This window comes from Amborella trichopoda, chromosome 5, assembly GCF_054954075.1.
Source record: "Amborella trichopoda isolate Santa Cruz 75 chromosome 5, AtrichopodaSantaCruz75HAP2 v2.0, whole genome shotgun sequence".
In the NCBI taxonomy this organism is placed as follows: domain Eukaryota; kingdom Viridiplantae; phylum Streptophyta; class Magnoliopsida; order Amborellales; family Amborellaceae; genus Amborella; species Amborella trichopoda.
Window position 1 is genome coordinate 4,026,496 of NC_142340.1, and position 23,461 is coordinate 4,049,956.

The following is a 23,461-nucleotide window of genomic DNA, read 5'->3' on the forward strand; positions in this document are numbered from 1 at the left end:
TAGGCTTCCCGAAAACTGGACTCCAACTCAATCTTGAGTCCGATTGCCAGTGTTGCCAATACTGGATCATTTACTATCTAGTTTTTTGGCATTTAATTTAGGGTGTACTTGATTTCAGGGAAGTTTTTTAAAGTGAGAGTTGAGCGTGCCACTTTCAAGTTTGATTTCGCTGTGTAGAAGTAAAAGTATAGCCTTTTATATAGTATTTTTTTAGGCAAGCTTTATATGTTTTTTCTATAACATAAAACTTATATACTTCTCTTTATCCAACCATCCATTTTGAATGGAGGGTTAAGATTGTTTCAATCACAGTATCATTGTCTTTACACTATTTTATTTTTAATTTTTTTCTATAAACTATTTTGACATCAAATTCTGAATGTTCAATCCTCTATTAAACTCGTACTAGTGAAATAAATTTTTAATAAAATAAAATGACCAAATTACCTTTAAAAGTTTCAAGAGGTATTTGGTCATTGTATTTTATCAAAAAATTATTTTCAATAGTTTTTATAAGTGCGATCCAATGAGAAGATGGAACGTACCAAATTTCATATTCATACAATTTGTATAAAAAAAATTAAAAATAAAATAATTTGAGACATCAGATCTAAGATCAAAAAGTGAGTGGCTCTCTTGATCAAAATTGTACGATTGGATAGTAGAAAAAACATAGATTTTCTCTGTTGTAGGGGAAGTATAGAAGCCTTTGCCCTTTTTTTTACCGTTAAAGTGATATGTTTTTTTGAGCACGGTCCTTCTATAAAAAATGATGAAACACTTTCATAATTTGTAGGAGGCTCCCTTTCACTCTCTATCTCTGTTGTCAAACACGACCTTAGAGATAGTAGGAACACAATTTTAAAAAATTCAACACAAAAATTCAACAGAAGTACAAGTCGATGGAGGCCTAAATAGGGAAGCTAAGAAATGATTTATGTGATTTTACCCTTCTCAAATACCTTTAATTCCGGTAAGTCAACTTTAGAATGTCTTCAACCATGTGCAATAAAATAAGGAAAAGGTTTATATAAGGCAAGGCCTTAAACAATCAAACCAAGGCACACCTCAAAAATTCACTATGTTTTGATGCTCAAAAATCCTGAAATTGATCATCTCGACTCAAGATGTATTGACATGAGAAAAAATAGATTTCAAATTTTAGAAATAGAACATCTTGAAATACATTTTTTGACCGTCAATTTTTAAGTTTTTCAAGTGTTCATAGATCTACTTGATCTACACTATTTTTGATGTTTTAAAATTTATAACTAGAGATGAAAATAAATTTTCAAACCATCACAAAGATTTCCCAGTATTGAAACAATACTTTCGATACCATTTGAAGGTGCGCCTTACTTTGATTGTTTAATGCCTCAGCCTTATACAACCCTCATTCTATATAATAGTCTTATTTGGTAGTTGGGGTAATCATCCCAACATAAAAACAAAAACGAGCATTAATAACTAGCCAAATAATAATTAGTTAACCAGGAGTTTTACCTAAATCAAGCGATCAACAGTGACTAACGATGGATTAAGAATAATGAAGTAATAAATTAGTAAAATCATGCTTCTTATGATTGTAAAAACTCAATCGCCGGACTCTACTTGATGTGGTCCCCAACAAAAGTATATGTTTTTCATTAGGAAAAGTTTATATAGAGCCAAGGCTGTAAACAATCAAATTAAAAGCCCACCTCAAAAGCTTCGTTAGAAGAGGTTGTTTTGATGCTCAAATATTCTCAAATTAATCATCTTGACATCAAGATGCATAGACATGAGAAAAAAATAGATTTCATGTTTTGAAAATAGTGCATCTTGTAACACATTTTTTAACCGTCAATTTTCAAGATTTTCAAGTTTTCATAGATATGCTCGATTTACACTATTTTTGAAACTTTAAATTTTATAATTAAAGAAGAAAATATATTTTAAGGCTATCACAAAGATTTTCAGTATTGAAACCACATTTCTCGATGCTATTTGAAAGTGCGCTTTACTTTGATGGTTTAGAGCCTCGGCTCTATGCAAACTACACACTTTATATTATTTGGGCAAAAATAAAATAAAGTAATCTAAATCAATCACAAGAAAGTCTAGATATATTTTATGAAAAATTAAAATAAAACTAGTGTTTCTCCAAAGATATTTAATTCTAATTCCATTATTTTGTGGAGAAGTGGGTGGGAGGCGCCCTTATTCAATAAACTTAGTGATGGTGCTTTGTTAGGTGGCAAGGTTTTTTATTTGAATTTTGACACATTCTTTTTGGTACCTATTGCTATTTCAACACTTGGTTCTAATGGTGCTCACCAAATATGGTCTCGAAAAAATTGTTTCTTACGATGGGTAAGAAAAAATCAAAATTTATAATCTATAATTCAAAAATTAGAATCGGGCTCTAACTCAGATCCCGATTCTCCCTAGTAGTTCCAGACAAGTTTGCACCAAACAAATATATTCTAGAAATCAGAATATCGGCAGGCTCGGGCGATTCCCAAGTTCTCAACTTAGAATCTCAAGTCTTAATAAACGCTCGACCCAGCCACTTCTCGTCAGGCGATTTTTTGAATCATTAATTATTATCCGATCCTTGATTTAGAATGGGGATAATAAAAAAATATGTATATGCAATAAAATAAGTGGGAGGTAATTCAGTTCCTATTTATTTTTCTCACAAATCAAATTACCCAGAGTTGAGTTTATAGATATGTGGAGATAATCAAAGTGATAACGTTAAAGAAAAATGACATTAAAAAAATAACAGAAATACATGAGGGGTTGGTGGAGGCGTAGAACGGGCCCTTTGAACGTTTCGCCCGCCAGAGAGCGAGCCGACCCTTCCGGGAAAGGTTATATAAAGTACAAAATTTCAATATTAAGTACTTTAAAATTGTTAATGGAAAACGAAAGCTCGAAACCACGAATCGGGGTTGCGAATTACTCCAACCGATTCAGGCAGGTACTGGCCGAGTCAAAAAGAATTAAAAAATATATAAAAAACAAAAAAAATTCCCAAAAAAGAAAGAAAAATTTGTTTATAGTTAAATTAAAGAAAAAAATACTTAAATGAGGTTAAAAAAATAGTGAAAAATGGATTGTGAATAATCAAATTGTTATCGGATATTTTGGAAATAATTTCAAAAAGAAAAGAATAATGCAAAAGTATTCTAGAAATAATCTAAAAAGAAGGAAAAAACTATAAAAATAAATATTTATGAGGAAAACACTTTCCAATCTTTGTCTAAATGATAGAAAATATAAAAAAATTGTTATAAATAAATTTATATTTTTATTATTTTTTTGAATTTGTTTTTTAAGGTCCCCCAATTGGCGACCCAAGTCAAATATACTCGGCTTCACTAGGGTGGCAAGTCTACGTTACTCTAAGTGAGATCTTGGCTAGCTTGAGTTTTTGAATTAAAAACTGCTTTATAAATCTCATATCAAATTTTGAAATAGAGATTATTATTTGTAAAAAACAACCAAGATAATTTAGCAAACAGAAAAGTTTAAACAAGGTTGCAACCATAAAATGTAGAATTAAAGATGCACCTCAAAAATCCATCGGAAAAAGTTGTTTTAATGTTGAAAATCCCACTAATTGATCATCTCGACATCGAGATGGATAAATATAAAAAAAAAAAAAAAAAACTTTTAAGTCCAAGTGCAACGCATTATCTAGACCGTCCATTTTCAAGATTTTCATATATTTATAGATCCACTTAATTTTAATTATTTTTAAAATTTAAAAATTAATAATTAGTTGTGAAAATAGATCTTAAGATACTCCTAAAAACATTTTACACCAATATTACATGATACGATAAATTTCGGAAGTACGCCTTAATTGGATTGTTTAAGGTTGCAGCCTTATTATACAAACCACACCCTTATTTATTGATGTTTTTTGTTTTTTAAAATACATATTAACTGTGGAAATCATTTGGTGAGAGACAAGGTGATCCTCGTAATTAAAGAAGTTTAGCGAGGGTAATTCTGTCATGTTGTATTATTGGTTACCGGTTTGACTCCTGACCATCGCGTATCGGCGGCGTGCGGAGTCAAGGATGGCTGCCAAAAAAATTTTAACACGAGTTCCGTATTCTCTCTCTCTAAAACCTCCTTCTCTCTCTCTATTACGACTGCCCCTTTCTCTCTCTAAAAACTTTATCCGAATGCCCTCACTTCACTCATTCTCTCTCTACACTTTCTCTCACTAAATTAATTTCTCCTCACCCACTTTCTCTCTCTAAGTTTTTAAGCAGAAAGCCGCCAGAATCGACACAAGACCCTCCTTTCTCTCTCTAAAAGCCTCCATCAGTTTCAAACAAAATGGACGTTTTATATTTCTCTCTCATCTTCTGACACGACCAATTGTAATTTAATGCGAGACATGTTTTCTCTCTCTACGTTTCTCTCACTACCAACCGCATTTGAACAGGGGGGAGAAGTTTTCTCTCTCTACCAGCTCTCCTTCTCGACGCCTTCGCTCTGAACACTCTGAATAATATGTATTTATATATTCATCGTTGAATCAGTTCCAAGACCCATTCTTACTCTCTCTCTCTCTGGATTTTCAGCCTGCAGAGAACGCCGCTTTCAAACCTTGAAAATCCAGTTCAAAGAGAAAGTTGCGGAGAAATTCGGCACAAAAGATCAAGATTTTGAATGACCCTTTTTTTACTATAAGTATTGAGATTTTACTCTCACAGGTTGTAGGGGGAGTTGCTCACGATTTATGCCGGATAAGGAAGAAAGTCGCCGGGATAATTCCTTTTCCGGTGAAAAAAAGGCAAGAGAAGCAAGTTTGAGAGAGCATTCGCCTGTGACTTAGTTGATTTATGGAAGAAAATTTTACTTCGAAGGAAGTGACTGTGTAAATTTTCAGGGAAAAGTTTTTCATTCAACGAATTTGAGGTATTTAAATTTTTAGCAGAGGTTACTGAGTTCGTTCATTCAGAGAAACTCTATCTCAGGATAAAAAGGAGTTTGTGGACAATTGAGCCAGAGAGGAACAGGGCATCGCCGAAAGAAACTTCATTCCAACAATTTGCTGTAAGTAAAAACTCATTCCCACCTCAGTTCCCCTGAATATAAAGAGTTCAATCCCTAAATCCTAGAGAAACAGCTCCATTACCAGTCCCGTAAACCTCCATTTTCGATACCGAAACTCCAACCTGAGCCCTATCCTTAGTTTTCTTTCAGGCCAAAAATGGAGAAGTTCGACAAGGTTTGGGGCTCTGGTAGAAGAATGAGCCGCAACATGAGTAGAAACATGAGTAGAAACATGAGTCGGAACATGAGCAGAAGGACCAACTGGGGAGTGGAGGACGTCTTTGCAAGGTCCGGACATAGCAGGAGAGCTGACGAAGATGAGGAAGCCCTGAAATGGGCAGCTCTTGAGAAGCTCCCGACCTATGATCGGTTGAGAACCAGTATACTGAAGTCGTATACAGAGGAAGAGAGACTGGTTCAACACCAGGAAGTCGATGTGAGAAAGCTTGATATAAACCAGAGACAAGAGTTCATAGAGAGATTGTTCAGAATTGCAGAGGAAGATAACGAGAAGTTCTTGAGGAAGCTCAGGAATAGGATCGACAAGTAAGTCAATAATCTTCCAGCAAAATTATAACTCCTGCTTTCAGTTTCAAGCATTACTTTTGAATTTCTGAGTTATTTTTTTTCGAATGAAAGTAAAAATATTATTTTTGTCAATTTAATCATGGTTCGTTTTTTTTGCTAATAAGAAGTATTTAGGTTTTTGCCCCCTATTTTTTTCTATTTTTTCCTGGATAACAGAAATTTATACGTTTTCTATATGAACTTTTTTTCCCTTATTCTTCTCTTCTTATGAGTTATCTTCCATAAATTGGCATTCTTTTATTTTGAATTATCTTACATAAATTGGGGGCATATGGAAAGAAAAAAATCCGTTTTCATTTCTTTTCCTTTTTGGCATTTTTCCCTTTTAAAATCACATTTCTACTTTTTTTTTCTTGATATTCAGACCCTGATTTTCCATCAATTATATGAGTTTTCAGAGTTGGAATCAGGCTCCCTACTGTGGAGATTCGATTTGAGCACTTGACAGTGCAAGCAGAATGCCATGTAGGGAGCAGAGCCCTCCCTACACTATTGAACGCATCAAGAAACCTTGCGGAATCGGCTCTTGGATTAGCAGGAATCAAGCTTACAAAGACAACCACCCTCACCATTTTAAAAGATGCGTCAGGGATCATAAAACCTTCGAGGTAACTTTCGTGGAAAGGCCAAAAAAGAAAATGAAAAATGCTGAAATTTACTTACAAAAATTCTATGGATCCCCATGTGAGTTTGGATCGCTGATTCAATTTTTGCGCAGGATGACACTTTTGTTGGGGCCTCCATCTTCAGGGAAGACAACCCTTTTGCTGGCTCTTGCTGGAAAATTAGACCCAAGCTTGAAGGTCAGCTGGTTAACAATTTTTGTTGTATTTGTGGTTTTTAAAATTTATTCAACTTTAAATGTTGTTACATGATGACTATATCCTCTCAAATTTTCGTAGCTGAAAGTTCATATCACTTTACTGATTTCATGAGTTATCATTTTTTCGATGGGATTGTATTAGATTGATGGCATGGTTTCTGTTATGTTTTAATAGTTCCGCTACCGCGGTGTCTCATTTTTGAAGAGCTTTTAAATTGAAATCACAGTACACTTTTTGTGGGTGTGGTTAAATTTAGTTATCCATGTATTTTCTTTTGGGTAGATCAGTGGGAGGAGTCAAACTTGGGATGCAACGTTTTCTTTTTGACAAATTGATGCACCCTGTAGGGTCTCAGCAAACCATGGATTTCTCATTTTTAACTCAAAGCTTTGTATTCTTATCAGTCGAAGGGAGAAGTCACATACAACGGCCACCGATTGAATGAGTTTGTTCCTCAGAAGACTTCAGCTTACATTAGCCAGCATGATGTACACATTGGAGAGATGACTGTTAAAGAAACTCTCGATTTCTCTGCAAGGTGTCAAGGGGTTGGAACTAGATATGGTAAGTTCATTCCTGTATTTAGTGTAGGTTTTTGAATAAATTGTGCCATTCTTTTGTTCCTTATTGCATAATTATGCTTGATAGCATACTGATTTTCACTATTTTGTTGCACAATTCATTAGTTGAAGTTTTATATAGAGCGAGTTGGTTCTCTAGAATTACTTCCTAGTGCTTTGGGCATTTGCTCAAAATTGATCAGATTGAAAGAAGAAGAAAAAGATAATTTGCTTCCATCGAGTTTTGTTTATTTTTTTTAATTTATTATTATTTTTACAGAGCTTCTATCTGAACTTGCGAGGAGAGAAAAGGATGCCGGGATTTTCCCTGAAGCTGAAGTCGATCTTTTTATGAAGGTAAGTGCCAGGTCCTGTTTGTTATCAAACAAATAAGATTATTTTATTAAATTAAATACTCAGGGCGAGTTGGTCTCACATCGCTTTCTTTTTTTAGGCAACCGCTATGAAAGGAGTTCAGAGTTCACTTCAAACTGACTACACACTAAGAGTAAGTTATGCTGTCTTTGTAACTTGAGTGATTATCTAAGTTTTAATTGATGTCTTAATTTGAGAATGAAATGAAGGTTTCTTTCGAAATCCAACTCCTAGATTCAAAAAATACAAGTGATATTAACTAAAATTTTGCTACAATTTAACTATGAAACAGATTCTTGGCCTGGATATATGTAGAGACACTATAGTTGGAGATGAAATGCAGAGAGGAATCTCTGGTGGCCAGAAAAAGAGGGTCACTACTGGTAAGCAAACTATCTTTCCCCTTTTCCTCTCTTCAAACCAACCCTAATTTCCTTGCCCATATATATTTATTGGGGTGTCTAGCTGGTACACTTCATTGTGGGTTTTGGTGTGTCATTCGTTTTATGTATATTCTCATTCTTTGAGGCTTAATGTTTTTGGTCCAGCAAGTGGGAGTGGGAGTAGCTCCACCAGGTCAGTGGGTGACTTAGGTGAACAAATAGTTAAAAAACTCTTGGTCTTTGTCTCATTTCCATATTATTGGGCTGCTTGGGTTTTACCCCTACCCCCACACTTGCTCCACTAACTATATATATATATATATATATATATATATATATATATATATATATATATATAAAAGAAAAAGTTTACACAAGGGTAGGGCCTAACCAATTAAATTAAGGCTCCAAAACTCCTCAAATCAATCATCTACACCTCAAGATGTGCGAACATGAGAAACAATGGATTTTAAGTCTAGAAATAGTATTTCTTGTAATGCATTTTTTGAACCGTCAATTTTCAAGATTTTTAAGTATTTAAAGATTTGCTCAATCTATACTACTTTTTAACCTTTAAATTTTATAATTAGATATAAAAATAAATTTTCAAACGATCACAAAAATTTTCAACACTTAAACGATATCTTTCAACACTATTTAAAGATGCGTCGTACTTTAATGGTTTAAGGCCTAATCCTTATACAAACCAATTCCATATATATATAAGAAAAAACCAACAAAAACTGAAAATATGGGACTTTAACAAATTTGTCCATATCTTTCCTTAAAATTACCAGAGCAGACATAATCTTTTGTTCGATGAGGCGCGTCGTAGTCTACTTTTGGAGAATAAGGCTCCCGTTTCGCCTTCCATAAATTTTATCTGCTTCTGAGGAACTTTTGACTAGAGTGGAAAACACCAAATTACTTCCGACTTTACCCCTTAACAAACCCTCTTGTTTCTTAAATGCCCAAATTTGCCAAACGACGTCACCTACGTCCTTGTATATTTTCGCGAAAATGTAGGGAAAATAGTAAGAAAACCCCTCAGTCCCAAAGAGAGATCTGGATGGATTCAATATATTGGTGGCCGGTAATTTTCAGCTCAGCTCGGTCAAGTTCGTCATAGCTGAAGTGAGATCCTCTTTTAATGGTTTTGGTACATTTCTGTTAGATTTGAGATAACATGCTTCTAGTTTTCTTATGGAGTTTTATATTATTGTCCATTTACCACATTGATTGACTTGTATAAACTACTTTTTTCTGATTAGCCTGGCAAAGTAGGTATGAAGTTCATGATTCTTTTGCACGAGTTTGGGTTCTTTGGGTATAAAATAGAGAGAGAGAGTGCTTTGCTGTGCACTCTCAAAGAGATTAATGTAAGCATGGGGTTTACCGGTAAAATAAATTTTATGAGAAAGAAAAAATTTGCAAGTGGTTAAACAAAATGTGCTTGTGATGAAATCATGAGATTCTGGATTCTAATCCAGGTCACCTAACAAAAAGAAAGCGGGCAAGAAAAAAAAAAAGAGAAGGAAGAATAAAGGGCTTAATTGACTAGTATGGCACATGACGTTTTTGTGGATTGGATGATAACACGCGGAATCTTATGATAAGGATTCGTCGCTTTATTATTATTTTTTTGTTAGGTGGTGACCCACCATTCTGATTCTGGAAATGCAGAAATGAGGGGCATTCTAGACAATTTGAACACAACCTATTTATTTGCACATGCTGGAAACAAGGGGCCTTTTAGTCATTTTGCTCTAAACACAATTCCTTCCTGGTTCTCTGCGAATGCAGAAATCAAGGGATTTTGGTCCTTGTTGCTCTTTCCCGACCGTTCCCCCTCGCTTGCTCTGCAAATGCAAACAATACAGTTCCCTTTAGTTCTGCAAATGCAAAGATCAGGGGCATTTTGGTCATTTTGTGCACTCCGGTTTTCGCAATACAGAAACCAGGGGCATTTTAGTCATTTTCAACCGGCCTGCGATTTCCCTCCCTGTTTTGCAAATTTAGAAACGGTGCTATTTTAGTCATTTTGTACTTGACAAATGCATGATACTCTCTCTAACTGGTTATGCACAAATTCAGGGGAGATGATTGTTGGGCCGACAAAGACCCTGTTTATGGATGAGATATCAACTGGCTTAGACAGCTCCACCACCTTTCAAATAGTAAAGTGCCTTCAACAAATTGTGCACTTAACTGATGCCACCGTTTTCATGTCGCTTCTCCAGCCTGCTCCTGAGACCTTTGATCTCTTTGATGACATTGTTTTGCTATCTGAGGGTCAAATTGTGTATCAGGGGCCTCGAGAACATGTGGTCGAGTTCTTTGAGTCCTGTGGCTTCCGGTGCCCTGAGAGAAAGGGTACTGCTGACTTCTTGCAGGAGGTAAATTTGGTTTTCTGATCTCTCTCTCTCTCTCTTAATTCATTTAATAAGTCTGATACTCAAGGTGCATTTCTCTTCCCTCAATAACTCCATGTATTAGTCTCGTTTTTCTGTTTAATTCTTGTCTTTTGGACCGAAGGAAACACACTATAGGATTCCATCTAGGAATGACTATATATTACTAAAGCACTCTGCCTGTACTCGTAAGTTTTTGCTTCAATTTAAATGAGTGACCATTACATCTTTGAGCGTCATGAAATTTCCCAGCTTTCAACAAATGTCCAAAATGCTTTCAAAAAATGGTTATGCTCCTATATTTTGGTCTAGAAGAGGAATTGTTGCTTCAGTGATTAAAAGTTGGGTTGGTTGAAATGGCAATGAGCTCCATTCTTTTTTGACACATCAAATAGTATACAATGGTTCCTTAACCATGAACTTAGATTGCATTTTGCATATGCAAACTAAGTCATGGTAAATTGCTTCAAGCATTTTCATCATGATACCAATTCGAATCCTTTTTCATTTATTGTGTTCTACATGGGATTAGGAAGTCCTGTTCTAGTTAGCACTTTGGGCCACTACTCATTGTTCAAGAAAAAGCCAGAAGTTTTGAGTTGGAATCATTGGTTTTACAGGTTACTTCAAAGAAGGATCAAGCGCAATATTGGGTTGACAAGAGAAAACCATATCGCTACATCCCTGTTTCAGAATTTGCAGGAAAATTCAAAAGGTTTCATGTTGGGATGAACCTAGAGAATGAACTCGCTGTTCCATATGACAAAAGCAGAAGCCACAAAGCAGCTCTGGTTTTCACCAAGTACTCTGTTGGGAAATGGGAGCTTCTTAAGACCTCCTTTGCAAAAGAATGGCTTCTCATCAAGAGAAACTCCTTTGTTTATATCTTCAAGACAGTTCAGGTTCAGCCTTTGTCTCTATCTCATGGAATGAAGTATTTATTACTTCTCTTTCTCTCTAATACAATTTGTATTAAACTAATCTTCTTCTGGTTACAGATCATATTAGTGGCTTTCATCGGAGCAACTGTGTTTTTGAAGACACGGCTTCACACTAACACAGAAGAAGACGGTGGGATATATATAGGAGCACTTCTATTTGGGGTGGTATGTAACTTGTTTAATGGATTTGCTGAGCTTTCAATGACCATCCAGAGGCTTCCTGTCTTTTACAAGCAGAGAGATCTCCTCTTCTACCCTGCATGGGTTTTCACTCTCCCAAATATGCTACTCAAAGTACCCATATCAGTGCTTGAGTCAACAGCTTGGATGGTAATGACTTATTACACAGTTGGCTTCGCGCCTCAAGCTAGCAGGTATAACAAAATTTGAAATTTAGAAGTTATTGTGTTTATTGAATAGTTTATTTTATTTCATTAAGCTGGTAGTAATATGTTGTCTTTATGCAGGTTTTTCAAGCAGTTTTTGATCATATTCTTGATCCAACAAATGGCATCTGGGCTTTTTAGGGTCACCGCTGGGATTTGCAGGTCAGTGACCATTGCCAACACCGGAGGAGCTATGTCTTTGCTTATGATCTTCATGCTCGGAGGCTTTATCCTTCCTCGAGGTCTTTATCTTGTCCTTTATATGTTTTTATTTGTGTGTGTGTGTGTGAGAGAGAGAGAGAGATAATCAGAGAAACAAGAGCTCAACTTGTGAAACATTTTGCAGGATACATTCCTATTTGGTGGAAATGGGGCTACTGGGCTTCACCTCTTTCTTACGCATACAATGCCATCACCGTGAATGAAATGTTTGCTTCAAGATGGATGACCAAGAGGGTGAGATTCGCTAATAAGATATTCTAGGAGTCATTGAAAAGTTGGAGGGTAACTACATCTTAAATATTTGAACTTTTGTCGAATATTTTACAAATTTCTAAAAAACACCTTTTATTTCTGAATTTCAGGCGCCTAATAGAACCCCTTTGGGTATTGCGGTTCTTGTTAATTTTGATGTTTTTCCTACGAGCAACTGGTTTTGGATTGGGGCAGCCGGTCTGTTTGGATTTATTGTGCTCTTCAATGTTTGCTTCACCCTTTCACTCGTGTATCTGAATCGTAAGTGCCCTGAATAACCTGATTCCTTTGCATGGCTCTAGAACTCTAGATTCACAAATGAGCCATTTCTTGTCTTCTTCTTCTTCTTCTTCCTCTCTCTCTCTCTCTCTCTCTCTCTCTCTCTCTCTCTATGTGGGTGTGTTTGTTCAATTCAAAGGAAGCTAGTTGATCATATTCCTCATTCAAAACAGCCATTGGAAAGCATCAAGCTGTGATTTCTGAAGAAACAGTTGCTGAAATGGAGTCTCAACAAGAGGGTACCAGTGAAACACCAAGGATCAAGGTATCGGGGTCCAGAAAAGAACATAAGCGGTCATTGTCTGCCGCAGATGGGAACAACACAAGTAAGAGCCAGTCTCTCAAATTTTTTAAGCTGATAGGCACTATAAATTGCTTATAATGTAAATCTCACTGTATCCAAATTCTGAAATTTTTGTTCAGTCATCTTTTTTCTTGGTGGGTTGGAAGTTTAGCAGAGATTGGACCTGTGTATTGAATGATACAAAAACAGTAAAAAAATATATCAAACAACAGGGAACAAGTTTCTAATGTTCCTAATTATTAGAAAGGGCCAAGTTTATTTGTTCTCTTGAGAGCTTTGATTGTATAAATGGTTGATACTATTACCATATTGATCTCGAGTTATTTGTACAGGAGAAATGGCAATTAGGAGATTGAGCAGCAAAACGGATGGGCTTAGTCGTAATGCTGATTCAGCTCTAGAAGCAGCTACAGGAGTGGCTCCAAAAAGAGGGATGGTTCTTCCATTTCCACCTCTTGCCATGTCGTTTGATGAAGTCAACTATTATGTCGACATGCCTCCTGTACGTAAAAGCTTCTCTAGATTTTTCTTAATAACCTCTCTTTTTCTCTCTCTTCTCACTCACTCAAAAAATGGTGGGGTTTCTTTTTTAAATTTTTGAATTGGTTTAATCACAGGAAATGAAGGATCAGGGTGTAACAGAAGATAGATTGCAACTACTGAGAGGAGTAACAGGAGCGTTTAGGCCTGGAGTTCTTACTGCCCTTATGGGAGTTAGTGGAGCTGGTAAAACAACTCTAATGGATGTGCTTGCTGGTAGGAAAACAGGGGGATACATTGAAGGGGATATCAAAATCTCTGGTTACCCCAAGAACCAGGAGACCTTTGCGAGAATTTCGGGTTATTGTGAACAAACTGATATCCACTCTCCCCAGGTCACTGTTAGAGAATCATTGATCTACTCTGCATTCCTTCGCTTACCCAGTGAAATTAGCAAGGAAGATAAAATGGTGAGCTTCATTAACATGAGCATAACCATACTCTCTCTCTCCAAAATTCAAGTGTTCTAGATTGTCTCCTATTCAATTCTTATAGAATCACTTTATCATCTCTTTGTATAGTATAATGGTATTGAATTTCTTTGTTTCGATTTGATTCTTATAAAATCATTTTTATCATTATATTCAGATCTTTGTGGATGAAGTTATGGAATTAGTAGAGCTCGATAATCTCAGGGATGCTATAGTGGGGCTTCCTGGTGTGTCTGGTTTATCAACAGAGCAGAGGAAGCGCTTAACTATTGCTGTTGAGCTTGTGGCAAATCCTTCAATCATTTTCATGGATGAGCCCACTTCAGGACTTGATGCAAGAGCGGCGGCTATCGTAATGAGGACGGTTCGGAACACAGTAGATACTGGGCGTACAGTTGTTTGTACAATTCATCAACCCAGCATTGACATCTTTGAAGCATTTGATGAGGTGAGAAAGACTTGGTTGCTCAAAATTCGCAGAACGTTTACTATTATTGCTTTTCATTTTCTACTGTCTTTGTGAAAGAGTGTATACTATAGAGAGAGGTAGACAGAGAGAATCTATATAGGACAGAGATGTAGACTCCATATTACCAGTTCGTAGGGAAACTACATCACCAGCTAAATTTTACTCTCCCTCTCTGGCATGCTTTCACTTTTTTCATGTTGAAAATGTTAAAACTTTACTGACAATTTTTTCTTTTTTTTCTCTTTTTGAAACCAGCTTCTACTGATGAAGAGAGGTGGCCAAGTAATCTATTCAGGGCCTCTGGGCAGTAACTCCCACAAAATCATTGAATATTTTGAGGTATACTTCTTTCCTAATTTGCTATAGGTTATCATTGTAAATTTTAATATTTGATAATTGTTTTATTGTTGTCAATATTGTTGTTATAACTATTCTAACTAAAATTTGACTGCTTTTGCAGGCCATTCCAGGTGTTCCAAAAATCCATGACAAATACAACCCTGCGACATGGATGCTTGAAGTGAGCTCCATTGCTGCTGAAGTTCGTTTGAATATGGACTTTGCTGAGTACTACAGGGAATCGTCTTTGCACCAGTAAGTGCATAAAAAGCACCAAATTCTTCATACAAGAAAAGTATAAATTTTTGTGATAGTTCGGTAGATTACCAGAATGGTTTCCATACTCTCTGTCTACTAATAAGAATCGGGTTTGTGTTTTAACAGGCGCAATAAGGTACTGGTTAAGGGGTTAAGCACTCCCCCTCCAGGATCAAAGGACCTGTATTTCCCTACAAAGTACTCTCAACCACTGGCGGGGCAATTCAAGTCTTGCCTTTGGAAACAATGGATCACTTACTGGAGAAGCCCTGATTATAACCTTGTGCGCTATTGCTTTACCCTTGTTTGTGCTCTACTTCTTGGAACCATCTTCTGGAAAATTGGCGAACAAAGGTACCACCACTCACTCACACGCTCTCTCTCTCTCTCTCAGCCACATTTTGCCTGGAACCCAGGAAATTTTTTATTTTTTATTGGCCATGTTTAACGTGAAATCTGAGTGGATAAAGTAGCTTATCTTTGTTGCATGTGGAAATGAACTCCATTTGGAAATAATTAAAGTTTAGCTGGTGAATTCGTTTCTTTTTCTCTAATGTTTTTTAAAGCAAGTTGACCGTTTTGAATAGAAAGGACCCCTCTACTCCTTTTTTTCCATGTTACGAAACGCCATTGGAAATTTTCCCTTGAGATCATGGCTAATATCCCACTGTATTTCTTGTACTTTCAGAGAGAGCTCGGTGGATCTGAATGTGATTATTGGCGCAATGTATGCGGCTGTGCTCTTTGTGGGTGTCAACAATTGTTCCACTGTGCAACCGCTTGTGGCCATAGAAAGAACCGTATTTTATAGAGAGAGAGCTGCCGGAATGTACTCTGCCTTGCCATATGCCATATCTCAGGTACCTGTTTCCTACCAGTTTTGTTTTGTACATATGAGAGAGAGAGAGGGAGAGTTCAAATGGGTTATAATATTTGTGGGCCTAGGGAGACTATAGAAGTTGAATTGAGACCTGAGCTATACGGTGTGTGTGTGTGAGAGAGAGAGACAATGGGGGAGGGGGGTTTATATGAAGTCCTAGTAGAGAGATTGGGTTTCTAGAGACATATACTTCTAGGACTAGTTGTAAGAGATTGTCATCTAGAGGAAGTAGTTTATAGCTAGGTTTCGAAGTTTTACGGATAGTCATCTAGATAAAGTAGTTTATAGCTAGGTTCGAAGTTGTTCTGATTTTTATCATTCTACTTTTTGGTATCAGTTTTCTGTTTGTTTGGTCAGAATTTCTCACGTTCGTTGTTATGATGAATGCAGGTGATCACTGAAATACCATATGTGTTATTCCAGACTACATTTTATACTTTGATAGTGTATTCTATGGTGAGCTTTCACTGGACGGCAGTCAAGTTCTTCTGGTTCTACTTCATTACCTTCTTCTCCTTCCTCTACTTCACTTACTATGGTATGATGACCGTCTCTATCACCCCCAACCATCAAGTTGCTGCCATCTTTGCCGCTGCCTTCTACTCTCTCTTCAACCTCTTCTCAGGATTCTTCATCCCCAAAAAGGTAAAAGATCTCTCTCTCTCTCTGTCTCTCTCTCTCTTTCTTGTTGCTCTAATGAGAATTTTTTTAGTGTGGTTTACATCTCGTGATAAGTAATCTTTCTGCAGAAGGTTTTTGATTTGTACTTTTCTTCTTTGTTTGTTTGGAAAGATTCTGAAATATAATCACATAAAGCAAGCTTTGGCATTTAACCAGTATTCGACATGACACATAATTACCGCATATGGGCACCATTCATATGCTAAATGGCAAACTTTTATTAGTTATTTTCGTATTCTTCTTGATGAATTTCCTCATTGGAAGGATTCAGGATAAAAAGTAACACCTTCTCATGGAGCTGAGATCTTTTTTTTCCTATTCTCCCAATTCTCAAAGATACAAGCTTTTTTGATGACCAAATAACCTTCTCCTCTCTCTGTTACTCACTCTCTCTCTCTCTCTATATATATATATTTGTGAATGCAGAGGATCCCAAAGTGGTGGATATGGTACTATTGGATCTGCCCTCTTGCCTGGACCGTCTATGGTCTCATCATCTCTCAATATGGGGACTTGGAGGACGACATCATTGTGCCTGGTGGAGGTAAGCAAAAAATCAAGGACTTTGTCGTCAGTTACTATGGCTATGACACTGGATTCATGGGTCCAGTTGCTGGAGTTCTTGTTGGATTCGCCACGTTTTTCGCCTTTGTCTATGCCTGGTGCATCAAATCCTTGAACTTCCAACAAAGATGAGAATAGATATTACAGGAGTTACCAAAAATAAAAGAAGGCGATAATTTTGGCGATAATTGTGTACATATATGGGTTTGTTAAGATAGGGACATGAATTGAAGACGATTCATGGCATCTAATGGTTGTTAGAAATGTTTAGAGATCTTTTCTCCTTCTTCTTAGGTATTGGTTTATTTATTTAATTTTTAAGCTTTTTGAGTAAAGATCTCTTGCCAATGGTGGGAAAATGTATATGTAAATGTCTCTTGTACTTGTATTTCTATGCAGAAGCATCAATGAGTTGAATTTTCAGATTAAGTTGTTGGTTCTTAGCATAAGAAAACTTTAGAAATGGTCAGTACATCTCGCCCTAGAGAATGTCCACAGCATGTTTAAGCTGCACATCGTTCTAACACGGTAATCGCCTATAAAAATGCTTTAAGAAAAGCACACAATAAGAATATTTACCTTCAGTGCAAGTGGTCACAATCACACTTCGTTAATTGGGTGGCTGGTTGTATAACATTCAAAAAAGAATTTCTTTAACTTTTACACACCCAGAGTTGTTGGATTTTACTTCTAAATACTAACAATAGTTGTAACCTATCTTATACCAAGTTGTTGTATTTCCTTTTGAATGCTATGGATAATTGTGACCTTTCTTATCCCAAATGTGAATGGTCTAATTGTATATGATCCTATGCTTTAATAAGTTTTGAATCTTCTATGGACTTCAATGTGCCAATTAACAATTCCACCTAAGTTGGTATAGAAACCATGTGAACTAGAACAATTTTCATAAAGCAGTAAAAGGAAAATGGGGATTCAATCTGAAAACGTTCTGCTATTGGACATTAAGTGGATTTGCAACTAGGGTAATGCCTGTCAAATCCAATGTCCTTGGACTTATTGCGTATAGGTTTTAAGAGGATATCTATTTGGGAAATATTAGGTAATTAACTTATTTAATTGGACATGTGGAAGATGGGATTTCTTTCTGTGGGTGGGAGAATAACCCTAATCAAATCCCAAGCTTTTCAATCTACTGGTGTTCTTCATAACACTTGAGAATGCCTGGCTTTGTTACGAAAATCCTAGAGTCTGATTAAAAAGGTTTTCATGTGGTGGATCTGGGGATAAAAAAAAAGTATCATCTTGTAAGTTGGGAGAAGGTTTACACACCCAAAAAGTTGGGCAGCCAGGGATTCGGAGCTTGGAAAACACGTATTTGGCCGTGGATCTGCGCAATAGAATCCAAATAGTGTTAGTGGTGGTTTGTACATGACCATATAATCCAAATCGCAACAAACTCATCATAACGACTTCGGTTTGATCCAAAAAATTTCAGGCTTATTGAGGGCTGACTTAGGAACCCCCAGTTTGAATTTCTTACCATTTCGGTGCAAATAAAAGGGTCAACCAAGGTTGATCGTGGTCTCTTGTCTGAATAAGCTGCTAGAGTGTAGCAAACTTTGAAAGGTTTTGCTATTTAACTTCAATTGAGCTGAAATTTGGGAATCCACCAAGTGGGTTAACCGAATTTCACTGTGGTTCACCATCTGATAAGCAGCCACACTGCAGTGGAAACTCAGGTTTGATGACTTTTCACTTAAATTTGATGAAGATCAAGTCCAAAGTTGTTAAGAAGCGCATCTCTAATAAGGATGGACCTTTTTTTATGAGTTTCAAACTAATTGGACGTCTAAAATCGATGAGGAATGAAAACTAAGGATATTCCAAGAAATCCTAAAATCTTTGGGATTACTTCCAAGATCTAAAATATTTAGAGTTGAAGATCATCAGGACATAGTGTGCCGGGATTCGGCAGGGAACTCTCCCCCTGGCCAATGCGAGTTACTTAGCCGAACTTGGGTGCACAGGGCCAAAAGGCCCTAGAAGTAATTTAAAAAATTAAGAAAATTTGGAAAAATAAAAAACATTAATTAAAAGTAAATTCAAACCTACACTAACTTTTAAAGTTAAAATAAGCTTAAAAAAGTAGGAAAAAATGGATTTAAAAAGAGCCACTTTACAGTTTGGGACATTTTCAAAAAATCCAAAAAATAAAATGAAATAGTGATTATGGCAAAAAAAACTCACCAGTCTTTCCAAATACATCCATAAGAAAAATTTGTATAACATATCGTAATTTCTTACACTTAATTTTTTTGAAAATTTTAAATGCTCGAATTGTACACACAACTTGAAACTCGGGGGTACAGATGAGGTCAAGTAAGTCCGAGTTGATTTGGTGGAGTCCCGGCACATTGTCAAGAAACATGAGAAGATGATCTCATGAAGATGTATGAAGATCTTGAGAAGATAAATTCAAGATTCATCTCGAAAATTCTCGGTACTCTGCTGTATGCAGCTGAGATTGTGGTGAAGATTTGAAGTCCATGTATCTTATAATTTCCAGTTTTATTTTTTATGAAAATTGCATGGTATTTCCTTTCTAGAGGCCCAACTGATATCTTGAAGTATCATTATTAAAGCAAGACACCTATTGGATATGGTGATTGGGTAGCTCTAATATGTGCAGAAGGGGAGTGCATGCATAATAAAGTTCCATGTGCAAAACCTTGATTCTAGGGTTTTATACTTACTTTTGATGTACTAAAATAACCTTAAATTTTCCCTTTACGTACTAAAATAACCTTAAATTTTCCCCTTACAGACTAGAATACTCTTCAATTTTTAACTCACATGAAGCGGACTAGGTAGCGGACCTCAAGTAGTTGAGATAAAGATTAGGTAGCCGACCTCAAGTTGTTAGGATAAAACTCATATGGTGATAATACTAACAGGACTAGATAACATTAATATTTGTGAAATAATTTAATGCAGGACGCTTGTGTACATGATAGTTTGATATCAAAGCAAAGCCATGAAATATAAGGAAAAGTTTCGAAACGTATTGGATGGTTTGTAGCAAGGGATTGTATACAATGAGATCATTTACCTTTTGTACAAGAAGTTCACAATTATTTATAACCATCCGTTGTGAAATCTGATAGCTTGAATGTGTCATAAAGTTCGAGAGAATTTCTTTTGAACTTTGAACTTGATCAATGAAATAAATGCAGCCAACCAATTTTACATCCAGTGGTCAAGATCAATCGTGACCACTTTGTGCAAAAGGTTAATGGTCTCATACGGACAAGATCAATTGTGACCACTTTCCCTAGTAACAATTTGGGACCCAACCCCCGCTTAAGTTGAGTAACTTAATATGAGTCCTAGTGGACTATCTTGACTCATGTAAAGCCTAGAAAAGGAAAACAAAAAAATTAAAATGAAATTTTTTGTTAAAACAGAAAAAATTTAGTAAAAAGGTGAACAAAACATTAGCATCATTAAAAGCCAAATGGAAAAATTATAAAAACGGTATTTAGAAAAAATTGATTTATAGCTACAAACAATTAAAAAAAATCCATAAAAAGGAAAAATAGCGCATATGATAAAAAACACACACACATAATGGCCAAACACATCAAAATTTCATAGACAAATTTACAAAAAAAATCCTACTTTATTTTTGGAGTTAAAAAATAGTCCCATATGGTTGGTAATTTACACTAATTCCCATTTTTTAAAAGTAAATAGTGTGTTTTAACTTTATCATTTTTTAATTCATCAAATCAAACTTAATTTTGGTATGTTTATACTTCTCATCATCACACACTTAATTTAACTAATAATTTAAAATAATCAAAATACCCCTTAAATATTATAGGGGTATTTTGATTATTATTATTTACAAATTATTTTAGATATTTTTATATATGTGTGACAGTGAGAAATATAGACACGAAATTTGAGCTTAATCCAATATAATAAATAAATAAATAAGATAAAATTAAAATACACTTTATGCTATCAAAATGTAGGATTTAGTGTAGAACATGAAATATATAACTCTTTTTAAATTTCGAAAATAACACGTGAGCTTTCTAAATATGTTTATACACTGATTTAGTGAAAACTATTGATTTATATAACTTTTTAATAATTTCTTTTATGCATCTAAGTCAATTCGGCTGAGTTTTAAAACCTTGTTTTGTAATGGTAGCAAATATGGTATTTGATCAATTGGAATCGACGAGTGAACGAAGACGCCACACACAAAGGAGTGATTAAAAAGAAGGTACTCAGTTAAAAAAATTTACCCAAAAAAAAAACCCAATTTTTCATAATCCTCTGTCTAATACAAGTAGCTTTTGAGGAATCAAGACCATGAAAAAGGTTTATATAAGGTTCCAACATTCAATATAGAAGTAAGATGCACCTCAAATAAAATACTTGCTTTGGATGATTTATTTGATTTTAAACTTGGTATAATATTATAGAGTAATGATACTATGAGACCCTCTCACACCCATGTGAGTAGGACCCCAAAGGATCATCATTAAATTTTGACAGTGATCTCTAGAAAAAGAGCATAATTTTAGAATTTTCCAATAAATGAATTGAAAATTTAAAAGAAAAAAACAAGAACGATTTTGAGTTTCCAAACACTCAAATTTGGTTGATAAATCGATTGTATGTTACTTGGGACAAGATTTTCTTCAAGGAATTTTAGGGTATGCTTTTACTTTTTTTAGATTGATTGAGGATAAATCTACAATTATGTCCCTAAAAACTTGGAATTTGAATTTTCAGAGAAAGAAACTATCTCAAAAATTTTAGAGAGATTATCTTGAATTTCAATTTTTACAAAGAGAAACTATCTCAAAATTTTCCAAGAGGGAAACCATTTAAAAATTTTTAAAGAGAAAATTATTTCAAAATTTCAAGTTTTTAGAGTGAGAAATTTTCTCAAAATTTTTAGAGAGAATCTATCTCAAATTTTTAGAGAAAAAATCATGTGTTTATACATGCGAAGTATTTTCGTCGAAGATAAATCTATTTTATTCCTTCGACGGTGGTTACAAAAATAAATAGTAATTAGATTAATTGTATAATTTAAAGACTATAAAAGGGAACATGCCTAGTAAGAATGGTCCTTGGGTTAACATTGGAGTTCGAAAATGAGTATATACTGCACCTCTAAATTTTATCACAAATGTAATTTTGATGTGCACCTTTAAATTTTATCACAAATGTAATTTAGAGGTGCACCTCTAAATTTTATCACAAACGTAATTTTGATGTAAAATGCTTTTAATATAGCTTGAGAATCTATTTTCATCTCTAAATATAAACTTTTAAACTCTAAAATTGGTTCAAATCAAGTAGATATAAAAACACATGAAAATCTTGAAAATTGACTGCATGTGTTGCAAGATATACTATTTCGCGACTTCAAAGTCTTTTTTTCTTTTTATATTCATACATCTTGATGTTGAGATGATCAATTAGAGGGTTTTCCACCATCTAAACAACCTTTTATGCTGGATTTTTGAGGTGTTGCAAGCTTATATAAACTTTTCCCATTTCTTAAACTTTCTAAATGGTTCCCAGGCCGTTCGGTGAAAACGAACTTCTGAGTGGTGAAATGGACCTAGCCATCCCTTGTTGACATCTTGTTGCCGTCTTACTGTCGAGGAGGGTGCAAAATAATGGTAGGAACTTCAAGTGGTAGCATATATATATATATATATATATATATATATATATATATATATATATATATATATATATATATATATATATATATATATATATATATATATAGAAGATACTACAAAATGGATCTAGGCGAAAATGAACAGTGATTTCGTCTACCCTCATCATTGTCTGGTAGTATTTTTATTTTATTTTATTTTTACTAATTGGAATGATCTGAAATTTGAAGAATGTGTACATCTTAGTGAGGCGCATCTAATAAAAATATAAAAAATTAATTCATAAAATAAATTGATAAAAATGCCCCAATATATTTTTAGGGGTATTTTGGTCAACTTATATTTTACGAATTGTTTTTTTCATATTTTTATTACGTGCGCCTCACTAAGATGTACAGAAGCTCCAATTTTTAAGTAAAATCACTGTTCATTTTCTTCTATAGGCATTGTGAAGTCTTTTCCTATATATATATATATATATATAAAGCTGAGATTAGCCCACTAGCTCATATAGACATATCAGCCCAACGATATATATATATATATATATATATATGCACACGCACACACACACATGAGCAGTGATTTCATACAACGGCTGTACAGTAATATAATGCAACAACCTAAATAAACCATGTTAAGGCCATTTATTTCATCCAAATTTTAAAATAGATACTCATTTCATTCTAATGAACAATCACAAAAAAAAGGAAATTTTGAAAATGCAATCTTGAAAGCATTATTTTAGCCCAAATAATATAGGCCGTCCATTTTGGGCCATTTATTTGATCCAAAATTTAAAATATACACTCATTTCATTCTTTTAGCCCAAATAATATAGGCCGTCTATTTTGATGAGATGCTTGGATCTAGCTTTAGAAAGATTTTTTATTTTTAAATTTTTTAAGATAGGTTTATTATCATTAGATGAACAATATTATAAAATAAATAAATAAAAATGATTTTGAGTTTGCAAAGACTAAGATCTTGAAATTCACCGAATGAATGGTCTAGATTCGTTGTTGAAAGGGATTC

General features: G+C 34.9%; 1 protein-coding gene across 2 annotated transcripts; it reads left to right on the forward strand.

The window, feature by feature from the left end:
• The first annotated feature begins 4,715 nt into the window (after positions 1 to 4,715).
• On the forward strand, positions 4,716 to 17,177 carry LOC18443415 (ABC transporter G family member 42). 2 transcript variants are annotated; one of them, XM_011628438.3, is made up of 24 exons: positions 4,716 to 5,061; positions 5,201 to 5,607; positions 6,048 to 6,257; positions 6,368 to 6,452; positions 6,878 to 7,037; positions 7,314 to 7,390; positions 7,488 to 7,541; positions 7,701 to 7,791; positions 9,886 to 10,187; positions 10,823 to 11,104; positions 11,201 to 11,517; positions 11,611 to 11,771; positions 11,876 to 11,985; positions 12,114 to 12,264; positions 12,456 to 12,608; positions 12,919 to 13,088; positions 13,204 to 13,536; positions 13,715 to 14,005; positions 14,282 to 14,365; positions 14,487 to 14,620; positions 14,750 to 14,977; positions 15,312 to 15,483; positions 15,894 to 16,148; positions 16,611 to 17,177. In XM_011628438.3, the coding sequence occupies exons 2-24, from the start codon at positions 5,219 to 5,221 to the stop codon at positions 16,878 to 16,880; spliced, it is 4,479 nt and encodes a 1,492-aa protein (XP_011626740.1). In that variant the 5' UTR covers positions 4,716 to 5,061; positions 5,201 to 5,218; the 3' UTR covers positions 16,881 to 17,177. The 2 variants fall into 2 exon arrangements, with proteins under 2 accessions (XP_011626740.1, XP_011626739.1); XM_011628437.3 differs by having other exon boundaries at positions 5,212 to 5,607.
• Positions 17,178 to 23,461: the final 6,284 nt, after the last annotated feature.